We start from the raw sequence: 19707 nt of genomic DNA on the forward strand, positions 1-19707 counted from the left end.
ATAAAGAGTATTGATATCAGCTAAGGGGCTGAATCTCTAAAATTCCCAACAATCATAGCTGCCATTCATGGTAAAAGAGACTGACTTTGAAGTCAGGGATATGCAAACAGCAAACTTTCAAGGAGGATTGTAGATTTATTAAAGAAAGCTGGAGGAGTTAGTGAATTGGGCTTAAAAGGACTCAAATATCAACCAGCGCATTGATTCATTATTATTTCAGCTCCTCTGTACGGATCTCTACCATGTACCTGGCCCAGTGCTGGAATTACATGTTACTGTATACAGTAATACTCAGGGTAAAATTTATCACTTACTAATTTCATACTATGGGGTAAAGACTTGAAATGAAAGTACATTCAGTTCCTCTTATTTCTGTAACCCTGGGCTATTAATCCAAATAGGGGTCTGACATTTACGGCGACTCCATAAATGTGAATAAGTTCAGCTCTGCAGTTGGCCCTAAGCATGGGAATAGCAGAGAGGGCTCCGCTGAATTTCCTCAGAACTGAAAAAGCACAAACACTGTGCTCCCAGTTTCTGATGCACTCCCTGAATATGATTAATTTGCATTAAAAAAAAAAAAAACACCTTATTCTCTCAATAGAGCAGGTCAAACATGTATTTCTGCTGCTCATTTGCTTAGAAATTCTCCATTATTTACATGACAGTGAAAAATAATTGATTTCCTTATACTTTTTCATTAATTTGGAAACTTTAAATATTGTTTTAGTTCTCTCTTACTCCTGAGATAACTTTAATATGATCTGCATTCCTAGGCTGTGTAGGCTGGAGAAGGAAATACTGGGACCAGGAGGAAGAATTTTCTGTCCTCCTGCTTGGGCTGCTGGTGCCTTTTAAAGAAACTTTTGTCCTTTTATCCATGCAGACCCATCTCCCCTACACCCATTTCAACTACTTCCAGTGATAGAACTCATGCCCTATTAGCCTGGGCTGTTGCACAATGATAGAATTTTCCTTCCTTCAAAACAACGGTGCATTAGTGCTGAGAAGGCTTTTATCAGCCTGTGGTGATACAGTATGTGATATACTCATTTCAAAAAGAAAGTGTTGGGGGGTATTCCTATTATTAAAACCTTTTTTCTTTCTTTCTAATTCTGATTAGCAACTGCTGGCATTGACAGTAAAGTTTGCCTTTGGAACCCCTATTTTGTCTCTAAGCCGGTTGGTGTCCTTTGGGGTCACTCAGCCAGTGTGATAGCTGTCCAGTTCTTTGCTTCAAGAAAACAACTTTTCAGCTTCTCCAGAGATAAAGTAAGTGACAGTGTACATTCAGTTTATTTAGTCCTGCCTCCTCAGTTCCTACCCAAATCTATCTTTGGTTTGAAATTCCTCTTAGAGATGGTATAGATTTTTAAAATATAGTGACTTACTACTATGGTTTGGAAATCTATATTTTAAAAAAAAGATATTGATGATAATTTAGGATAGTCCTGGACAACTGGATGAGTTATTTCATTAAAAAAATTTTTCAAACCATGTACTCATAGATTAAATCCTTATTATTGAGCTTTTGATGGGTTGTTTTAAAAGTTTCCAAAGTATTCATTAATCCAATAAAAAAAACCAGAAATGGGAATGATAAATGTTACACAGATAAGATATGGATGAATGGAATCACAGATGTAGAGAATGGACTTGGGGACACAGTGGGGGTCAGAGGGGATGGGATGAATTGAGTGTAGCATACACATATATGCACTACCTTGTGTAAAATAGATAGCTAGTTGGTGCTAGTGGTAAAGAACCCACCTGCCAATGCAGGTAGATGTAAGAGATGTGGGTTCGATCCCTGGGTCAGGAAGATCCCCTTGAGGAGGGCAGTGCAACCCACTCCAGTATTCTTGCCTGGAGAATCCCATGGAGAGAGGAGCCTGGCAGGCTGCAGTCTATAGGGTCACACAGAGTCGGGCATGACTGAAGTGACTTAGCATGTATGCAGTGGGAAGCTGGTGTAAAACACATCTGTCCTCTGTGATGACCTAGAGGGGCTTGAATGGAAGGGTGGGGGCGAAAGCCAAGAGGAAAAGGACATATGTGTGTGTGTAAGTGTGTGTGTGTGTGTGTGTATATATATATATATATATATATATATATATACACAGCTGATTCACATTGTTGTGCAGCAGAAACCAACACAACACTATAAAGCAATTACATTCAAATGAAAAAATATGGAATAGACACAATGAACCAGTGTTGCTTTGCTATTGAAGAGTCTCAGTAAGTTAAAAATCAAAGTTAATCTGCAGAGTATTACATTAAGAAATTTCAGTTAAATAGGTCTGTCCATTCTATTTGATGATATTGATACATATTCTATATAGGGTGGCAAAAACATTGTACCAGAATCAGGTAGTCTGGGTTATATCCTGACCACGTTATTTACTACTCATATCTCCCAGGTAAATTTTTTATCTAATAATCTCATCATTTATTTCCCTGTAAAGCTTCTGTTTTACATAATGCCTGACATAGATCCAGTAAACATGCAATAGATTTCAAGAAACCTGATTGTGAGGAGAACACAGATAGGCTATAGACTTACTGGGGATAGCGTTTGAGAGTTTTTCAGTGACTTGGACTTTTAATTTTATTCTGAAGTGATGCATGTATATATGCAAATCAAATAGAAAAAAAATAGAAATTCACCTCAATTCCTTAGCCTCACCTTGCATAAGGGGAAACAATGGAAATAGTGAGAGACTTTATTTTTGGGGGGCTCCAAAATCACTGCAGATGGTGACAGCTGCCATGAAATTAACAGATGCTTGCTCCTTGGAAGAAAAGATATGACCAACCTAGACAGCATATTAAAAAGCAGAGACATTACTTTGCCAACAAAGGTCCATCTAGTCAAGGCTATGGTTTTTCCAGTAGTTATGTATGGATGTGAGAGCTGAACTATAAAGAAAGCTGAGGGCTGAAGAATTGATGCTTTTGAACTGTGGCATTGGAGAAGACTCGTGAGAGTCCCTCGGACTGTAAGGAGATCCAACCAGTCCATCCTAAAGGAAATCAGTCCTAAATATTCATTGGAAGGGCTGATGCTAAAGCTGAAGCTCCAATATTTTGGACACTTGATGCGAGGAGCTGGAAAAGACCCTTTGGAAAAGACCCTGATGCTGGGAAAGATTGAAGGCAGGAGGAGAAGGGGGCAACAGAGGATGAGATGTTTGGGTGGCATCACTGACTCAATGGACATGAGTTTGAGCAAGTACCGGGAGTTGGTGATGGACAGGGAGGCCTGACGTGCTGCAGCCCATGACTGAACTGAGCTGATGCATAAGTCCTGCCAAACTTGCTTATTTTAGTATATTATGTATCAGACTGTAAATCTCCTTCACCACTGAACTACCAGTTCCAGTTGATTGCCACTGCCATCAAATATATTCATCAGCTTCACCTCTCTCCCATCTGCCACTGCTCTAATCCAAAATCTCATCTTCTTTTGAACTATCTCATCCAAACCATGGCAGAGTTTTCCTAACATGTCTTTCTTCTTGCAGACTGGGCTCATTTCAGTCTGGCCTCCATCCTGCTAATTAAGTGGTTTGTAAGAAAAATTCTTCAGCATCTTCTCTTGCCCTCATTTTAAATATCAGCTCTAAAATTCTTCAGCTTTTATATAAAGCTCTTCCCCAGACCAGTTCCTGCTTTTCTCTTTTGTTCATTTGATGTTGCAGCCACATCACACTTCGTTCCCACCGTGCCGCCTCATGGTTCTGCTACATGCTTGCTCTCTGTCTTCCGTTCCTTCTCCTCCATGCTCGACTGCCAAAAACCTATCTATCCTTGAAGTTTCAGACTTTTTTGGAGTCTTTCAAGCAGACCTAGGTGTTCATTTCTCTGCACTCCCATTACACCTGTGGCCCTTCTTAGAGCATGTATTCCATTGTACTGAAGTTGTTAGTTTGCGGTCTTAAGCTGGGTCGTATCTTTTCAGCTTGTGTATTGGTATCAGTCATAGTGCCTCACACCTTGCAGTATTTGTTCAGTGATTATTTGTTGACAGTTTTAAGTGAAGACCTATTACTGTGAATATCAAGTAGCAAAGAAACCCAGAATGAAAACTTTTCTGATGCCTTAGTCTTATTTAGTTGTTCTATTTCCTAAGATCTTTTAGCTCTAACTTCCATTATTGAATTTCACACAATCTGACAAGTATACTTGAAGGTTGTATATGTATATTGTATCTTTCACTAGATTTTGAGGGCTTAAAGGCAAAGATTATTTGTTGAATTTATTTCTTTGAATTTTTTTTATTGATGTGTATTGTTGTTGTTTATTTAGTCGCTAAGTCGTGTCTGACCCTGTGACCCTGTGTACTGTAGCCTGCCAGTCTCCTCTGTCCATGGGATTTCCCAGACAAGAATACTGGAGTGGGTTGCCATTTTCTTCTCCAGGGCATCTTCCTGACCCAGGGATCGAATCTGTGTCTCCTGCATTTTAGGCAGATTCTCTACACTAAGCCCCGAGAGAAGCCCACCATACACATGGCAGGTCCTTAATAAATTTTCGTTAAGTAAGCAGATCTTTATCAGAGCTAAGTATGAAGGAAATAACAGATATTTTATCATTACAGAATTCCCTGAAATGTGGTATACCTTTAGATGCAAGTGGAGAAAAATGTTCTTAGAGTCAGAATTAATTGTGTATAGCTATCATCAATGTTAAGACTGCCTGGTCTCTTTCAAGGCAATTTTATCATCCTATTTTTGCTTTGACTTTTGAATCATTGCATTGTAATAAAGCTTGTCATGCTGTCTTTCACATTAGTCTAAATCCATTTCACTTCGATAAATGTATAATAATCTTAGCCTGAATGTCTGCACAACAAACAACAGGGTTTTCAGCTACCAGGTTAATCTTGGCTTTATTGTCATAAAATTCTTCTGGATATTTTATAGGACTAGGGTTAATTTAGGGAATGGGGAAAATGAAAGAAAGCATTCTATTTTCAAAAAGTCTTTGATTGAATCATATTTTGGCCTATGAATTGCTAATTAGAGGATTTTCAGATCAAAGCAATTTAGATCTAAATAACTTCCTCCAATAATGACCTGAGACTTCAATTCTTTTTTGGAAAACTGCTCTATTGTGCTTTCCAGTGATGATTAAACAATAAATTTATCTGTAGAATTTAATATTATACTAAGCAGTAGTCCAATTGCATTTTGTTTCTGAGTCCTAAATTGTCTCATAAAATGGTAATCAGTGATAGATGGCATGGCCCTGCTGGGAACCAATAACTTGGTCATTTAGAGGAGGAATCACCATGGGAAGTAAAAGGATTTTCAAAGCCTCTGGGAAATACCTCTGCTGGGGGTTGACGTTCCAACCAGGGAATCTGATTAGGCTTTTCTATTGCTCCTAACTCCTCTCTTAGGCTGCTCATCCTGACTTGGCCACCAGAATCAGATCAGTTTGTAACTTAATCTTTTGTTTGAGATTTTGATTTTTTTTCCAGGGTGTGGTTTCTAGACCGTGGTCCCAAGGTTGGGAAGGAAAATACAAAGGCTCTTGTACTGGTGACTAGCTCTTACCTATCGGTCTTCCTTTCTCTCCTGCATACCCTTTCTCCTCAAATTTCCTCTCTCCACCTAGAGACAAAGCCAGTTTCATTTTGTTTAAATTGTGGAAGTAAACAGATTAATGTTCTTTTGTAGAAATTGCAAATGAGGAAGTAAGTCAGAACGAAGTAAATATTCCTTTTCTTCACCCCTCTTAAAATCAATTCCTCTTCCAAGAAATAGCTATTATTAACACTCGATCGGTATAGTCTCACATTTTTATCATATACTTACATATTATAGTATTGACAAATTGCATTATAATATGTGGTGGTGTCATAATTTATTTATGTACCATCTTATGTGTTATACCAATTCAAAGTACTATTTATTATTGCTTTTATATAAATGGCCTCACGTGATTTATAATTTTCTGCCACTTCCTTTTCCCTAAACAATATCTCCTGCAGATCTTTCATTATGAGTGTACATATACCTGATTTTTTTACCTGCTGCATAATGATTCATAGTATGGATGGTCAACCTTAATTATTCAGTCACATGTTGATTATAAGAGATACTGTGTCTAACTAGCTATGACAGCTACACACACATGCATATACACATCTTTAAGACCACATAAGTTGATTTCTTTGTGATATGTTCCTAGAGATGAATTTCTAGAAATGATGCTATTGGGCCAACAGGGATTCAATTCTTAACGATTTAGATCCAGAATTATTGTACCAATTGGTATATTCGTCAGAGATGTGGAAAGGTGTTTGTTTCCCTGCTCTCTTGGTAGATGTGTGTGTGTGTGTTGTGTGCTCAGTCATATCCGACTCTTTGAGACTCCATGGGCTGTAGCCCTCTAGGCTCCTTTTTCCATGGAATTTTTCAGGCAAATATACCGGTGTGGATAGCCATTTCCTACTCCAAGGGATCCTCCTGATTCAGGGATCGAACCCTCACCTCTTGTGTCTCCAGCATTGGCAAGTGGATTCTTTACCACTCTGCCACGTGAGACGATCTTTTGGTAATGACAGATACCATTAATGTGCTCATTCTTTTGCGAATCTAATGGACAAAAAATTAGAATGAATTTCTTCAATTATTTACTGACCATTTATATTTTGATTTTTTTTATGGTGCATTATCTGACCATGTCCTTTTTTTTTTTCATGATTTTAAAAACTTTATTTTTAATTGGAGGATAATTGCTTTAAAATGTTGGATTGGTTTCTGCCTTACATCAACATGAATCAGCCATAGGTATACACATGTCCCCTCTCTCTTGAACCCTCCCACACCATCCCACCCCTTTAGGCTGTCATTGAGCACCAACTTGAGCTTCCTGTGTCACATAGCAAATTCCCACTGGCTATCTGTTTTATATATGGTAATGTATATATTTCAGTGCTGCTTTTTCAATTCATCCTATCCTCTCCTTCTCCCACTGTGTGCACAAGTCTCTTCCCTATGTCTGTGTCTCTTCTGCTGCCCTTTAAATTCTTTATCTTATTAACTGAACTCAGAGCTACTATCAGTAGTTGTAGCTTGAAAAATATATTGATTATCTCTTATTACATATGATGCAAGTATTTTGCCTCTTTCAAGCATACTTCTTTTAACTTTCTTCATGTGAGTTTAAAAAATTATTTTATCTATGTATGTATTGGCTGTGCTGGATCTTCATTGCTGCCTGCAGGCTTTCTCAGTTTGCAGTGTGAGGGCCTCTTCTTGCACTGGCTTCTCTTGTTAAGGGCACAGGATCTAGCATGCTCAGGCTTCAACTTAGCTTAGCTGTTACTCCACATGTGGGATCTTCCCAGGCCAGGGATTGAGCCAGTGTCCCCTGCATTGCAAGGCAGATTCTTAACCGCAGGATCACCAAGGAAGATCTGTTTATGTGATTTTTATCATTCAAAAGTTTTCAATTTTTGCAAAACTGAGTCTAAGAAATGATTTTCTTTATAGCTCTGGATTTTGTATCTAGCTTAAGAATGTGTTCCGCACCTCATATTTATAGAGGTGTTCTTTGGTTTCAGCTAATTTTTCTATTCTTGGATTTTTTTGCATTTAATTTTGCAGTTTATTTTTGTGTAAAATTTTTTGTTCTACAAATGGGTAGCCAAGTGGTTTTGAATAATTGCTTTGAATAATTTGTTCCCTGCTGGCTCAGATGATAAAGAGTCTGCCTGCAGCGTGGGAGATCCAGGTTCAATCCTTGGGTCTGGAAGATACCCTGAAGAAGAACATGACAACCATTCTAGTATTCTTGCCTAGAAAATCCCATGGATGGAGGAGCCTGGCAGGTTATAGTCCATGGGGTTGAAAAGAGTCCGATACAACTGAGTGACTTCACTTTCACTCACTGGTTTCAAATTCCATTGTTATTATTTGAATTTCCATGTATACACGAATTTGTTTCTGGATTCTTTATTCTTTCCATTAGTCTATTTGTCTTTTCTTGCGTGCATATACCACCGTTTTAACCAGCATAGTTTTTTTATATGCTATGATAGCTGGCAGAGAAATTCCTACTTCTGTTTTACTATTTTAATTTTAACAACCCTCTGGCATTCCAATCCTAAAGAAAGGCAATGCCAAAGAATGCTCAAACTACCCCACAATTTCACTCATCTCACACACTAGTAAAGTAGTGCTCAAAATTCTCCAAGCCAGGCTTCCACAATACATGATCTGTGAACTTCCAGATGTTCCAGCTGGTTTTAGAAAAGGCAGAGGAACGAGAGATCAAATTGCCAACATCCTCTGGATCATCAAAAAAGCAAGAGAGTTCCAGAAAAACATCTATTTCTGCTTTATTGATTATGCCAATAATTGACTGTGTGGATCACAATAAACTGTGGAAAACTCTTCAAGAGATGGGAATACCAGACCACCTGACCTGCCTCTTGAGAAACCTGTATGCAGGTCAGGAAGCAACAGTTAGAACTGGACATGGAACAACAAACTGGTTCCAAATAGGAAAAGGAGTATATCGAGGTGGTATATTGTCACCATACTTATTTAACTTCTATGCAGAGTACATCATGAGAAACGCTGGGCTGGATGAAGCACAAGCTGGAATCGAGATTGCCAGGAGACATATCAATAACCTCAGATATGCAGATGACACCACCCTTATGGCAGAAAGTGAAGAACTAAAAAGCCTCTTGATGAAAGTGAAAGAGGAGAGTGAAAAGATTGGCTTAAAGCTTAACATTCAGAAAACTAAGATCATGGCATCTGGTTCCATCACTTCATGGCAAATAGATGGGGAAACTGTGGAAACAGTGAGAGACTTTATTTTGGGGGGCTCCAAAATCACTGCAGATGTTGGATGCAGCCATGAGATTAAAAGATGCTTACTGCTTGGAAGGAAAGTTATAACCAACTTAGACAGCATATTAAAAAGCAGAGACATTACTTTGTCAACAAAGGTCCATCTAGTCAAGGCTATGGTTTTTCCAGTAGTCATGTATGGATATGAGAGTTGGACTATAAAGAAAGCTGAGAGTCAAAGAATTGATCATTTTGAACAGTGGTGTTGGGGAAGATTCTCGAGAGTCCCTTGGACTGCAAGGAGATCTAACCAGTCCATCCTAAAGATCAGTCTTGAATTTTCATTGGAAGGACTGATGTTGAAGCTGAAACTCCAATACTTTGGCCACCTGATGCGAAGAGCTGATGCATTTGAAAAGACCCTGATGCTAGGAAAGATTGAAGGCAGGAGGAGAAGGGGACGACAGAGGATGAGATGGTTGGATGGTATCACCGACTCAAAGGACATGAGTCTGGGTAAACTCCAGGAGTTGGTGATGCACAGGGAGGCCTGGCATGCTGCGGTTCATGGGGTCGCAAAGAGCCAGACACAACTGAGTGACTGAACTGAACTGAACTGGCATTTTATCTTTCTAAGTAAATGTTAGGATCAGTATTCATGTTCCATGAAAAATTACATTAATTTTTAAGTTGTATTTCCCTTCAATTTGAACATGATTAAAATATTGAGAAAACATATTCTGTATTTTGCTTATTGATTCTTTTAATGGTCTTTCCAGAATAATTGTACACTAAGTTTTCATTCCTTGTTGAGGTTTTTCCTCCACATTTCAGAAAGCATCTTGTCATAGTCTTGACTTTTATGGGGGTGTTTATAATGGGATGTGCCCACTTTCTGTATAACCTATGCATTTAGTTTTTAAATGTAACAATTTTTTTTTCTAAAACATTTTTTAACTGCCTGTTACTTGCGTATACTCTTTTGTTGTTTGTTCATATGGGGGATTTTGACTTTTAGCTCTTTAATTTCATGTTAATTACTGCATTTTCTTATCAGATAATTTTAATACCTGGAGTCACTGGAGAACCAAATTTGATATTTGCTGTTCTTGTGTTCTCCCACATGGTGACATGTTTCCTTTTTATGTCTGGTTATCATTTATTGTTACCTCATTTTTGGTTGTTGCTAAACTATAGACATTCTGAAGAATGAAATCGAAAATGCTTTCCTCCAGAGAAGATTTGTGTTTGTTTCTGCAATATAGAAATAAAGAAAGCTATTGTCCTGAGGCTACTGCATTTTCCTTTTTCGTTGTCCTTTTAATTGAACAATCTTGCTTCAATGCCTCCGTTGTCCTGCGGGTCCAAGGCTTAGTCTCCTGCTTATAGTCTCTTCATGTATGCCTACTGTTCATTGTCTCCATATTAAGTTTGCTTCTTATACCTCTTTCTTCTTTTGGACCTGTGGAGATTGTCCCCAATCCCTGAAGATCCAGCAAGGCGACAGAAATTATGTTTTAGTCAGAGCTGTTTTTCTCTGAAGTAGGAAAGCCCCCTACAAAATCCTAGTCTGCAGTGATACTTGAACCAGAGTTCCCTTATTTTAATTGGTTTTCACTTACTTTCTTCAAAAAGGTTGTTAGTACAAATATTGAACTTAAAAAAAGAAAGAAGTTTAAAGTGTTTATGTTTATTTTGTGAGATAAAAAAGAGACAGTTGCTGGAGAGGGTGTGGAGAAAAGGGAACCCTCTTACATTTTTGGTGGGAATGCAAACTAGTACAGCCACTATGGAGAACAGTGTGGAGATTCCTTAAAAAACTGGAAATAGAACTGCCATATGACCCAGCAATCCTACTCCTGGGCATACACACCAAGGAAACCAGATCTGAAAGAGACACGTGCACCCCAATGTTCATCACAGCACTGTTTATAATAGCCAGGACATGGAAGCAACCTAGATGCCCATCAGCAGACGAATGGATAAGGAAGCTGTGGTACATATACACAGTGGAATATTACTCAGCCACTAAAAAGAATACATTTGAATAAGTTCCTATGAGATGGATAAAATTGAAGCCCATTATACAGAGTGAAGTAAGTCAGAAAGATAAACACCAATACAGTATACTAACGCATATATATGGAATTTAGAAAGATAGTAATGATAAACCTATATGCAAGACAGAAAAAGAGACACAGATGTATAAAACAGACTTTTGGACTCTATGGCAGAAGGCGAGGGTGGGATGATCTGAGAGAACAACATCGAAACGTATATTATCAAGTGTGAAACAGATCACCAGCCCAGGTTGGATGCATGAGACAAGTGCTCGGGGCTGGTGCACTGGGAAGACCCAGAGGGATGGGATGGGGAGGGAGGTGGGAGGGGGGATCGGGATGGGGAACACATGTAAATCCATGGCTGATTCATGTCAATGTATGGCAAAAACCACTACAATATTGTAAAGTAATTAGCCTCCAACTAATAAAAATAATTGGGAAAAAAAAAGAGACAATAATCTTTGAAACACAAAGTTTGAAAACTTCTGTTTAAAGCCTGGGGAAAAAAACCCTGTTATGTTTTTCAGTGTTATGTGAGTAATGATAATAGCCAAAAAAATCAATTTAACTGAAATTTAAAAATCCTCCAAATGAACTTTTGTTCTAAAAAAAAAAAAAAAAAAAGCTTTTGAAACAAAATGTTGATGTTAGTTAAATTTATTGGCAAACTTGAACTGGGAAATTAGTGAGTTTTTTTTCAAAACAATTCATAGTGTTAAGAAGCATTTTGACTTTTTCAAGGTCAGTGATAGAATACCGAACAGACACACAATAGAAATCTGTGTCTTAGAGCTGTATGTCTTCTCTCCTTTTTATTGAAAAAGATGGAAAAAAAAAAAAAAGATGATAATGGCTATGGTAACAATTTAAGAGTGAATAGCACAAGAGGTTTTAATTTCCGACTAATATCTTAAATTAGATCTCATCCTGGGGGAAAAAATGGCAAAAATATTTCTTAAAAGTAGATCTGTTATATGACTTAAAGATAAAAACACTAACTGAGGTGTTCAGTAGAATACTTTTGCTAGTATATATCATGTCAAACAAAATTGCTTCTAAACGTTCACTGATTATGCCTTTGTGGATTATCCCAAGGCTTAAATTCTAAATAAATAGACTTGTTAATACATAAAGGTATATTCAGAAGAGCCAATGCCCTCAGTCCCTGTTATCCTATTATCTGCAAGCAGGCTATCCATTTTTGTGGATTATCCTGGAGAGTTTAGCAGCTGCACTGCCGTCTTCAAAATCTCCTAGTGCTATATTCTCTCTCTCTCTCTCTTTCTTATTGTCATTTTATATCTATGCCCTGCAGGATGGCAGGATTTAGTAGCAAATGTTTGATACAGTCAAACAAGTCTCATTTAGATACAGTTGTCTGGGGTCTGTCTTCTATGTTTTTCTCACTTTTCTATCATTATTAGGAAACTTTACAGTTTTTCCCCTAACCACTTTGAATTAAATTTGAACGTGTTGCCAATATGTAAATAATACTGATTTGGTTTTAAAAAGTGCACTGAAAACAGATTCTATATCCATCCATACATCTATTTGTGCACCCACCCTTCCATGAAGTTACCCACTTAAGAAATCTAATATTTATAGGATAAAAAAGTTTTGTTTATTTATACATTATAGTTTTATTAGGCTTCCCCAGTGGCTTGGCTATAAAGAATCCACCTGCAATGCCCAAGCCACAGGAGATGCGGGTTCGATCCCTGGGTCCGGAAGATGCAGGAGGAGGGCATGGAAACCCACTCCTGTATTCTTGCCTGGGAAGTCGCATGGACAGAGGAGCCTGGCGGGCTATGGTCCATGGGGTTGCAAACTCTATAGTTTTGTTACGCCTGTGTGAAATGATTCTGCCCATCTCTAGCAGGGAGCAGGAAGAAATTCCTCAGTAAAATTAGACACATTTCTTTAACCCAATTTTCACAATACCCCTTCTTGAAACTGCTTCCATTTTGTTATTTTGGAACGTATAGATAATGGATTGAGCAATTTCAGTACATTCAAAAAAAATTGGCAGAATTTCAAAGCTGGCAGGGGCCCATTCTGTATAAAGGTGAGGAAATGGAAAGGTAATATAATACACCTAAACTGACAGACCTGAGTAGTATTAAAATGAAGATCAGGATATCTGGAGTCTCCATCTTTGATTTCTAGTGCTAGTTATGATTTGTAAGGGATTTGCTTTCATAATCCTGCATTATTAAACAGTAACAAGATAAAGATTAAGTAGAAAGATGTCTTCATCATTATGTGAAAAGCTAAATTCGGCCTTGATATAAAATCACAAGCTTGGATATTTATTCCTCTAATACTGTAAAAAGGGAGATAAAACAAAGAGCTGTGTATAAATCATTTCAAGGACTAGACTTAGTAAGTCTTGTTTGGACAAGCATCACAAGTTCTCAGGTATTGTGATGAAAATAGAAAGTACAGTTTAGATGAGAATTTATGGAAAATATAAATTAAAAAATAATTGTTTACTCAATGATAATTTTTAAGCCTGGGTGTTTGTCCAGTTCTTTATTTTCCCTACTAAGAATAAAGGAAACATCTCTAAGATATCTGGAATGGAAAATGATATTAAATATACTCCTTTCTGAAATGTGGCATAATTCTCTTCCAGAAGTCAACATGAACATAAAAAGAGGAAAATCAAGAATTCTCAATAATAACTAGTTATTTAAGTGGCATTTTGCAAAGAAAAAATTAATGTGAGATATTTTTCATGATTAAAGAGATATAGGCTGATTAGGGGAGCACAGTTATCTGGTTTAAAGTCAAGTCACATGATATTAGTGATTAAGCTGAGAGAAAAAGGCCTTGTTCAAGGAGACTAGCATTGACCTTAAAACAAAGTCAAGAAGCTAAAGTGTAATACAATGGAAATACTTGGGAAATTAAAGAAAACTCATGCTTGAGCCCCATCCTCAGAGAGTCTGATTTAATTGGTTTTGGAAAAGGGCCCAAACATAAGCATTTTCTCAAACACCATTGGTATTTCTAGTGTCAATATTAAGAATCACTAGCATAGATTATGGAAGTGTAGGAAAAATTGAAAATCATATGGGAAGTCACATGCCATGACATTATTTCTGGGAGAACTGAAACACTGTTTTGTACATTGATGACGGTATATAAATGTTGTTGGCTTTGATTGTTAGCAGAAAGAAAAATTAGATAGCTAAAGATGGAAGGGAACTTAGTAGGATCACTAATTATGAGAATTAAGCATTCTTCAATGGAAGGAGGGAAAGAAGAAAAGTAAAAATTAATTTTAAGAAAAATTAATGAAGATACACATTATGATTTTTTAAAAGCAACTCTAGTTTTAATTGCTGATAGCAGGAACTCACCTGTCATAGGTAGAGGTTATCACTAATTTATTTTTAATTTTTCATTTAATTAAATGTGACTAAATGTCAACAAAATATTAAAGTCAGTATAAATGATTTGAACAACATGTGGAAAATGATTCTGGGGAAATTATAGTCCATTAATACTGTAGGGTTATTGCTAATCTATACTCAATCTTGCCCAATATTATTTTTCTAAAATGAAGTTCTTCTGAAATAAAGTTAATTTCAGCTTTTTTAGGAACAAATCCATACCAAATAAGACAGGATTTTGAACAATGAGGATATAACTATTTTAAGTTATATGAGAGTTTGAGAGTGATATAGATGTGTTTAATCTTGTGACTCAAACATTCAAAATAATAACTTATCCCTCCTATTATATTTAGAACACTTTGAAATATATTTTAAAGTCTTAGTTCTTATAGAATTTACATTTTTGAGGATAAACCTTTTCTGGAGAGTTGCCAGAATGTTTTTTTTTTTTTTTTTGTAGGTGCAAAGCCTTTATTATTGCTGTTACATACATGCCTAGAAATGTTTTCTTCTCTATGAAAAATACAGCTATTCTATACTTAGGGCAAGTTGTAAACTTTTTTTTTTTTTGAAAGAATTGTCCCAATAAGTCATTTATTTTCAGTGAAACCCAGTCATGATACATTATCAAACCTCTGAATTTTATTAGCTGTCTGTTACCATCGCACTAATAGACAGTCTCCATTTTCCACAGAATAGAACTGTAATGACTGTAGGTCATTTTCTAGTTCAATCTCTTTGCCCAGCATTTTGGGACTTTCGTAGGACAACAGAAGTTCTGACACAGGAACTTTGAGGAGACGTGACAGCAAGCCTTTCACCTTTTGAACTGTCATGGATTCTGGCAGCTGTTTCTCTGTGACTTTCTGATCAAGTTGATTGGGATATTTTATCTTCAGTATTAGTAGCTGGTTTTTGAGCAAAAATGGTTGTTGTGTTTTCAGTTCCCCGTCTTCAGGTGCACCATATTTGAGGCAGAGTGCCTGGTATCTAGGATGGGCTGCGAGAAATTCCTTGTTTGGCCTGTTCTTCTCTGGATCCTGATGTCCACCGGTCTTTTTCCATTCATTTCCAAATGCTTTTCGGTAATCGAGCTCAGCCCCACGCCTCTCCTCTGGTTCAATCACACACTTGTTCAGGGTCCTCAGCTGACTGATCCTGGCAATGATGAACTGCCGTGTGGTCTGGGCATCTTTGCTGCCTTCAGTCAAGGGGTTTCTCGTGCACGACAGCGCGTGAGACTCTGCAACTTATCCAGCTCATTCATAAAGGACCCCTGTGCTATCTGATTGTCATTTAGTGCAAGGTACTGCAAGGAAGGAAAATGGAGGTTTTGCACCCAATTCCAGCGTCCGGAAAATGTATAGAAGAAATTCCAATGTCAGAGAGGATTAGTTGTTCTAATCTGGGCAGGTACGCTATGAGAAATAGCTGGTTTTCATCAATTAATTGATTAGAGGAAAGGTCTAACAACTTCACTGTCTGTAGAACATCAGTTGGCCTTTCTGAAATGACGATATTGTTAGACTCAAGGTACAGTTTCTCAAGGACAGGCCAGCCAGAGGCACAGCAGAGCAATTCTGCCCATGTTATTCCTGTCCGGTTAAGGACTAAAACCTTCAGCATAGAAAATGTTCCGGTTGGAGATGGTGAGCTCGAGGGAAATGTAAGTTTATTTTCACTGAGATTAAGGACTTCCAGGTGCTTGAGCTGATTGGCAATATCTATAACTTCTTCCCATGATGACAACAGGTTTTTGGACAAATCGATGCTTCTAGTATTAGGACACGCTTTGGCAATGCCTCCTTTGTCACCAGCACCATTTACTGCGCAGTTCCTCAAAGAAACGTCTTGCAACTTGCTCAGCTGACTTTGCTGTTTTATAACAGAGTCAAAACCAACTGTTTCTACAGGTTTATTTCCAATTATAACAATCTGCTCTGTTTCCTCTTCCTTTGGTTCATCTTCTAGCACACAGCGGTTCTTAATTGCCATGAGAAAGTCTACTCCAAAGTTTACTTTGTTTGGACAAATAAAGGATCCGCCTGTTGGGTGCCTACATTTAAAATACACAGTCCCTTCATGGCTTCCATCGTGCTTTCCCCGCTCAGGATTGTCCCATTCTACTCCTAACCAGAGTCCTGCTACAGGAGGGACAATGCCAGAAAAACGCACTGTTGCATGTTCCCCATTAACTTCAACCCTCCGACCAATGACATCTGATGTCAAAGTGCTGTCCATTATAACATAGCCAGAATCCAAAATATGAGACAGCTAAGCCTCACAATCAGTCTGAGGTTCTTGATGGGGCTTGGCCTGAGACCACCTTAGAGATCATGCTCACAGCAAGGCGGTCTGCCTGCAGCCAGTCAGGGTGGTCTGAGCCCAGAATGTTTTAAATAAAAATTATAAGGTTTAAGAATTAGAATAAGTTGTTTAATAAAATATTCTTGCCAATAAAACCCAATGTACTTTTATAAACATATAGTCTTGGGGTTAGAAGGATTGGTAATGCTTTTTATCTGGGAGTTTAGTTTGTTACAGATGTTAGTACATGGATACATTACTCAATATATCAGTTCAGTTCAGTCACTCATTCATGTCCGACTCTTTGCAACCCCATGAACCACAGCACACCAGGCCTCCCTGTCCACCACCAACTCCAGGAGTTTGCACAAAGTCATGTCCACTGAGTCAGTGATGCCATCAAATCATCTCATCCTCTGTTGTCTCCTTCTCCTCCTGCCCTCAATCTTTCCCAGCATCAGGATCTTTTCACATGAGTCAGCTCTTTGCATCTGGTGGCCAAAATATTGGAGTTTCAGCTTCAACATCAGTCCTTCCAATGAACACCCAGGACTGATTTCCTTTAGGATGGACTGGTTGGATCTCCTTGCAGTCCAAGGGACTCTCAAGAGTCCTATCCAACACTACAGTTAAGAGCATTAATTTTTCGGCACTCAGCTTTCTTCATAGTTCAACTCTCACATCCATACATGACTGCTGGAAAAACCATAGCCTTGACTAGACGGACTTTTGTTGACAAAGTAATGTCTCTGCTTTTTAATATGCTGTCTAGGTTGGTCATAACTTTCCTTCCAAGGAGTAAGTGTCTTTTAATTTCATGACTGCAGTCACCATCTGCAGTGATTTTGGAGCCCCCCAAAATAAAGTCTGCCACTGTTTCCACTGCTTCACCATCTATTTGCCATGAAGTAATGGGACCGGATGCCATGATCTTAGTTTACATCAAACATACTCATTTCTGCAAGGTTTTTGAAAAATCCTCTTAGCATTTTATTGTGAATTAGATGAGATCTGCAATTGGGTAAATAACCATGTAGAGGTTGAGGCAAGCTTTGTTTATGGAAATGTTATATTTTTGGACTTATCTAACTAATATTTTTCATCAGTGAGCTGGATAAAAACAGTTATTAGATGAACCACAGATTTCAACAAATTAAGAAAATATCTATTTACCATCTATTGTATTCCATGGGATTCATGGACAAATCAGGGAGGAGTTATCAATAAAATGTAATTAGGATTCAAAATTGTATTCTTATACTTTGAAATTAGAAAAATCCTAATTTTAGCTTACAACATCAGATTTTTAAAGGTAGAATGGTAGATGTCTGCCTTGATTGTTTATTCATGGGAATAACACTTAGAGTTTTACTCAGTCAGGATCTCAAGGTAAGGGAAATGCATGTTGGAATGCTTATTCAGCTAATGTAAAAATAGGGTGTTTAAAGAAGTCATAGTGTCTGTAACAGTGGTTAGAACACACCTGAAATATTGGCTCAATTCTGAGCCCTTTGCTTAAATAAACCCTTGGGGACCCTAAGTTATTCATGTTGTATATTGGTGAGTAGAGATATACTGTCTTCTATTGATGGTACATTAATTAATGTGTAAGTATATTATTTTAAAGCGTAACAACACTAGGGCTTCCCTGGTGACTCAGTGGCAAAGAATCTAGCTGCAATTCAGGAGCCACAGGAGACATGGGTTCGATCCCTGGGTGGGGAAGATCTCCTGGAAGAGGGAATGGCAACCCACCCCAGTAGTCTTGCCTGGAGAATCCCCATGTACAGAGGAGCCTGGCAGGCTACAGTCCATAGCGTCACAAAGAATCAGACACAACTGAAGCAATTTAACACACTCACACAACTATTTTTTAGTTAAGACTGAAAAATACAATGCTTAGATTGGGGCAACAGAATAAGAAAGGGAGAATAGGAGTGTAAGTAAGTATTTCTTTCAGAAGAGAGTGTCATTCGATGTTTAGACTAAGCATTGGACTAAAAATTACAATGTTTAGACTGGGCAATGGGATGAGAAAGGGAGACTAGGAGTGTAAGTAAGCATTTCTTTCAGAAGAGAGTATCATTCAATGTGCAATTAATATATGCTATATTCACACAGGCACACATGCTTGCACGCATACACAACAAACAGCTATTATTTGGTGTTATGGAGAAAACCATAACTCAGAAAAAGTCAAAGAAGGCTGTCTCTGAGATGGAGGCGGGGACGGGGACTTGGGATTGAGAGGGAAGAATTGATAAAAAAGCCTTTTGATGCCACTGGATTTTACACCATGGACATATCTTATTGCATTTTTTTAAAAAGTGATCAAAGCCTGGATGACCAACCTCCCTGGAGAGAAAGTGAAAAAAAAAAAAAAAAAGACAAAGGGAGAGAATCAAGAGACTGTCATGATGGAGTGGGATCTACAAATGATGCTATGATTTAGAAGGAACTGGGGTCATCTACCCTGGACAAAAGGTGTATGAAGAGGCTGATGTAGATGTAGGGAAAGAGAGTAGGATAGAATCAAAAGGTAGAAGAGGAAGTCTTTGGCTTATCATAATGCTATAGGAATTCCTATCCCATGGGATCCCAGGATCTGCATGGGAGATTCATGTGTCTATGTATCCAAAGAAATTCTATGGGATATTGTGCTCATATATGAATATGTGCATTTAAGAGGAGGGGATGGGCCATAATTTTCAACTGATTTTTTTTTCCCCAAAGGAGTATAAGATTTAAAATAGGTTAAAACTACAGGGTTGCTTGCCTTATGGAGTAATAAACACTTGTGTAAAGAGGCCATCTTTCATAGATAATTTAGAAATAATTCTCACATTGGATAAAGCACACCAGTTTATTTGAAAGAACTTTTTCTGCTCTAAGGTTCTAATATTTATATAATAGAAGGAATAAAATACATTTAGTAATAAAACATTTATTGGGCACTTACTACATACAGGTCATCACGCCAAATGCTTGACATGGGCTCTCATTCAGTCTTCATAGGGTCAGATTACATAGGTACCAGGCTTCCCTGATAGCACAGTTGGTAAAGAATTGCCTGCAATGCAGGAGACCTCAGTTCGATTCCTGGGTCAGGAAGATCCG

General features: G+C 37.9%; 1 protein-coding gene and 1 pseudogene across 3 annotated transcripts in view; one reads left to right on the forward strand and one right to left on the reverse strand.

Moving 5' to 3' along the window:
* The window catches only part of WDR49 (WD repeat domain 49), a 160191-nt gene that overhangs the window by 50982 nt on the left and 89502 nt on the right, over positions 1 to 19707 (forward strand). For 2 of the 3 annotated variants that reach the window (XM_020878618.2, XM_070466464.1), the window contains exon 6: positions 1124 to 1272. The exons of the other annotated variant lie outside the window; for it this stretch is intronic. In XM_020878618.2, the coding sequence (XP_020734277.2) occupies positions 1124 to 1272 (149 nt within the window). The remainder of the gene's footprint in view (positions 1 to 1123; positions 1273 to 19707) is intronic. 3 annotated transcript variants of the gene reach the window in all.
* LOC110128073 (tubulin-specific chaperone E pseudogene) lies at positions 14904 to 16659 on the reverse strand (annotated as a pseudogene).

Source organism: Odocoileus virginianus, chromosome 4 (assembly GCF_023699985.2).
Source record: "Odocoileus virginianus isolate 20LAN1187 ecotype Illinois chromosome 4, Ovbor_1.2, whole genome shotgun sequence".
In the NCBI taxonomy this organism is placed as follows: Eukaryota; Metazoa; Chordata; class Mammalia; order Artiodactyla; family Cervidae; genus Odocoileus; species Odocoileus virginianus.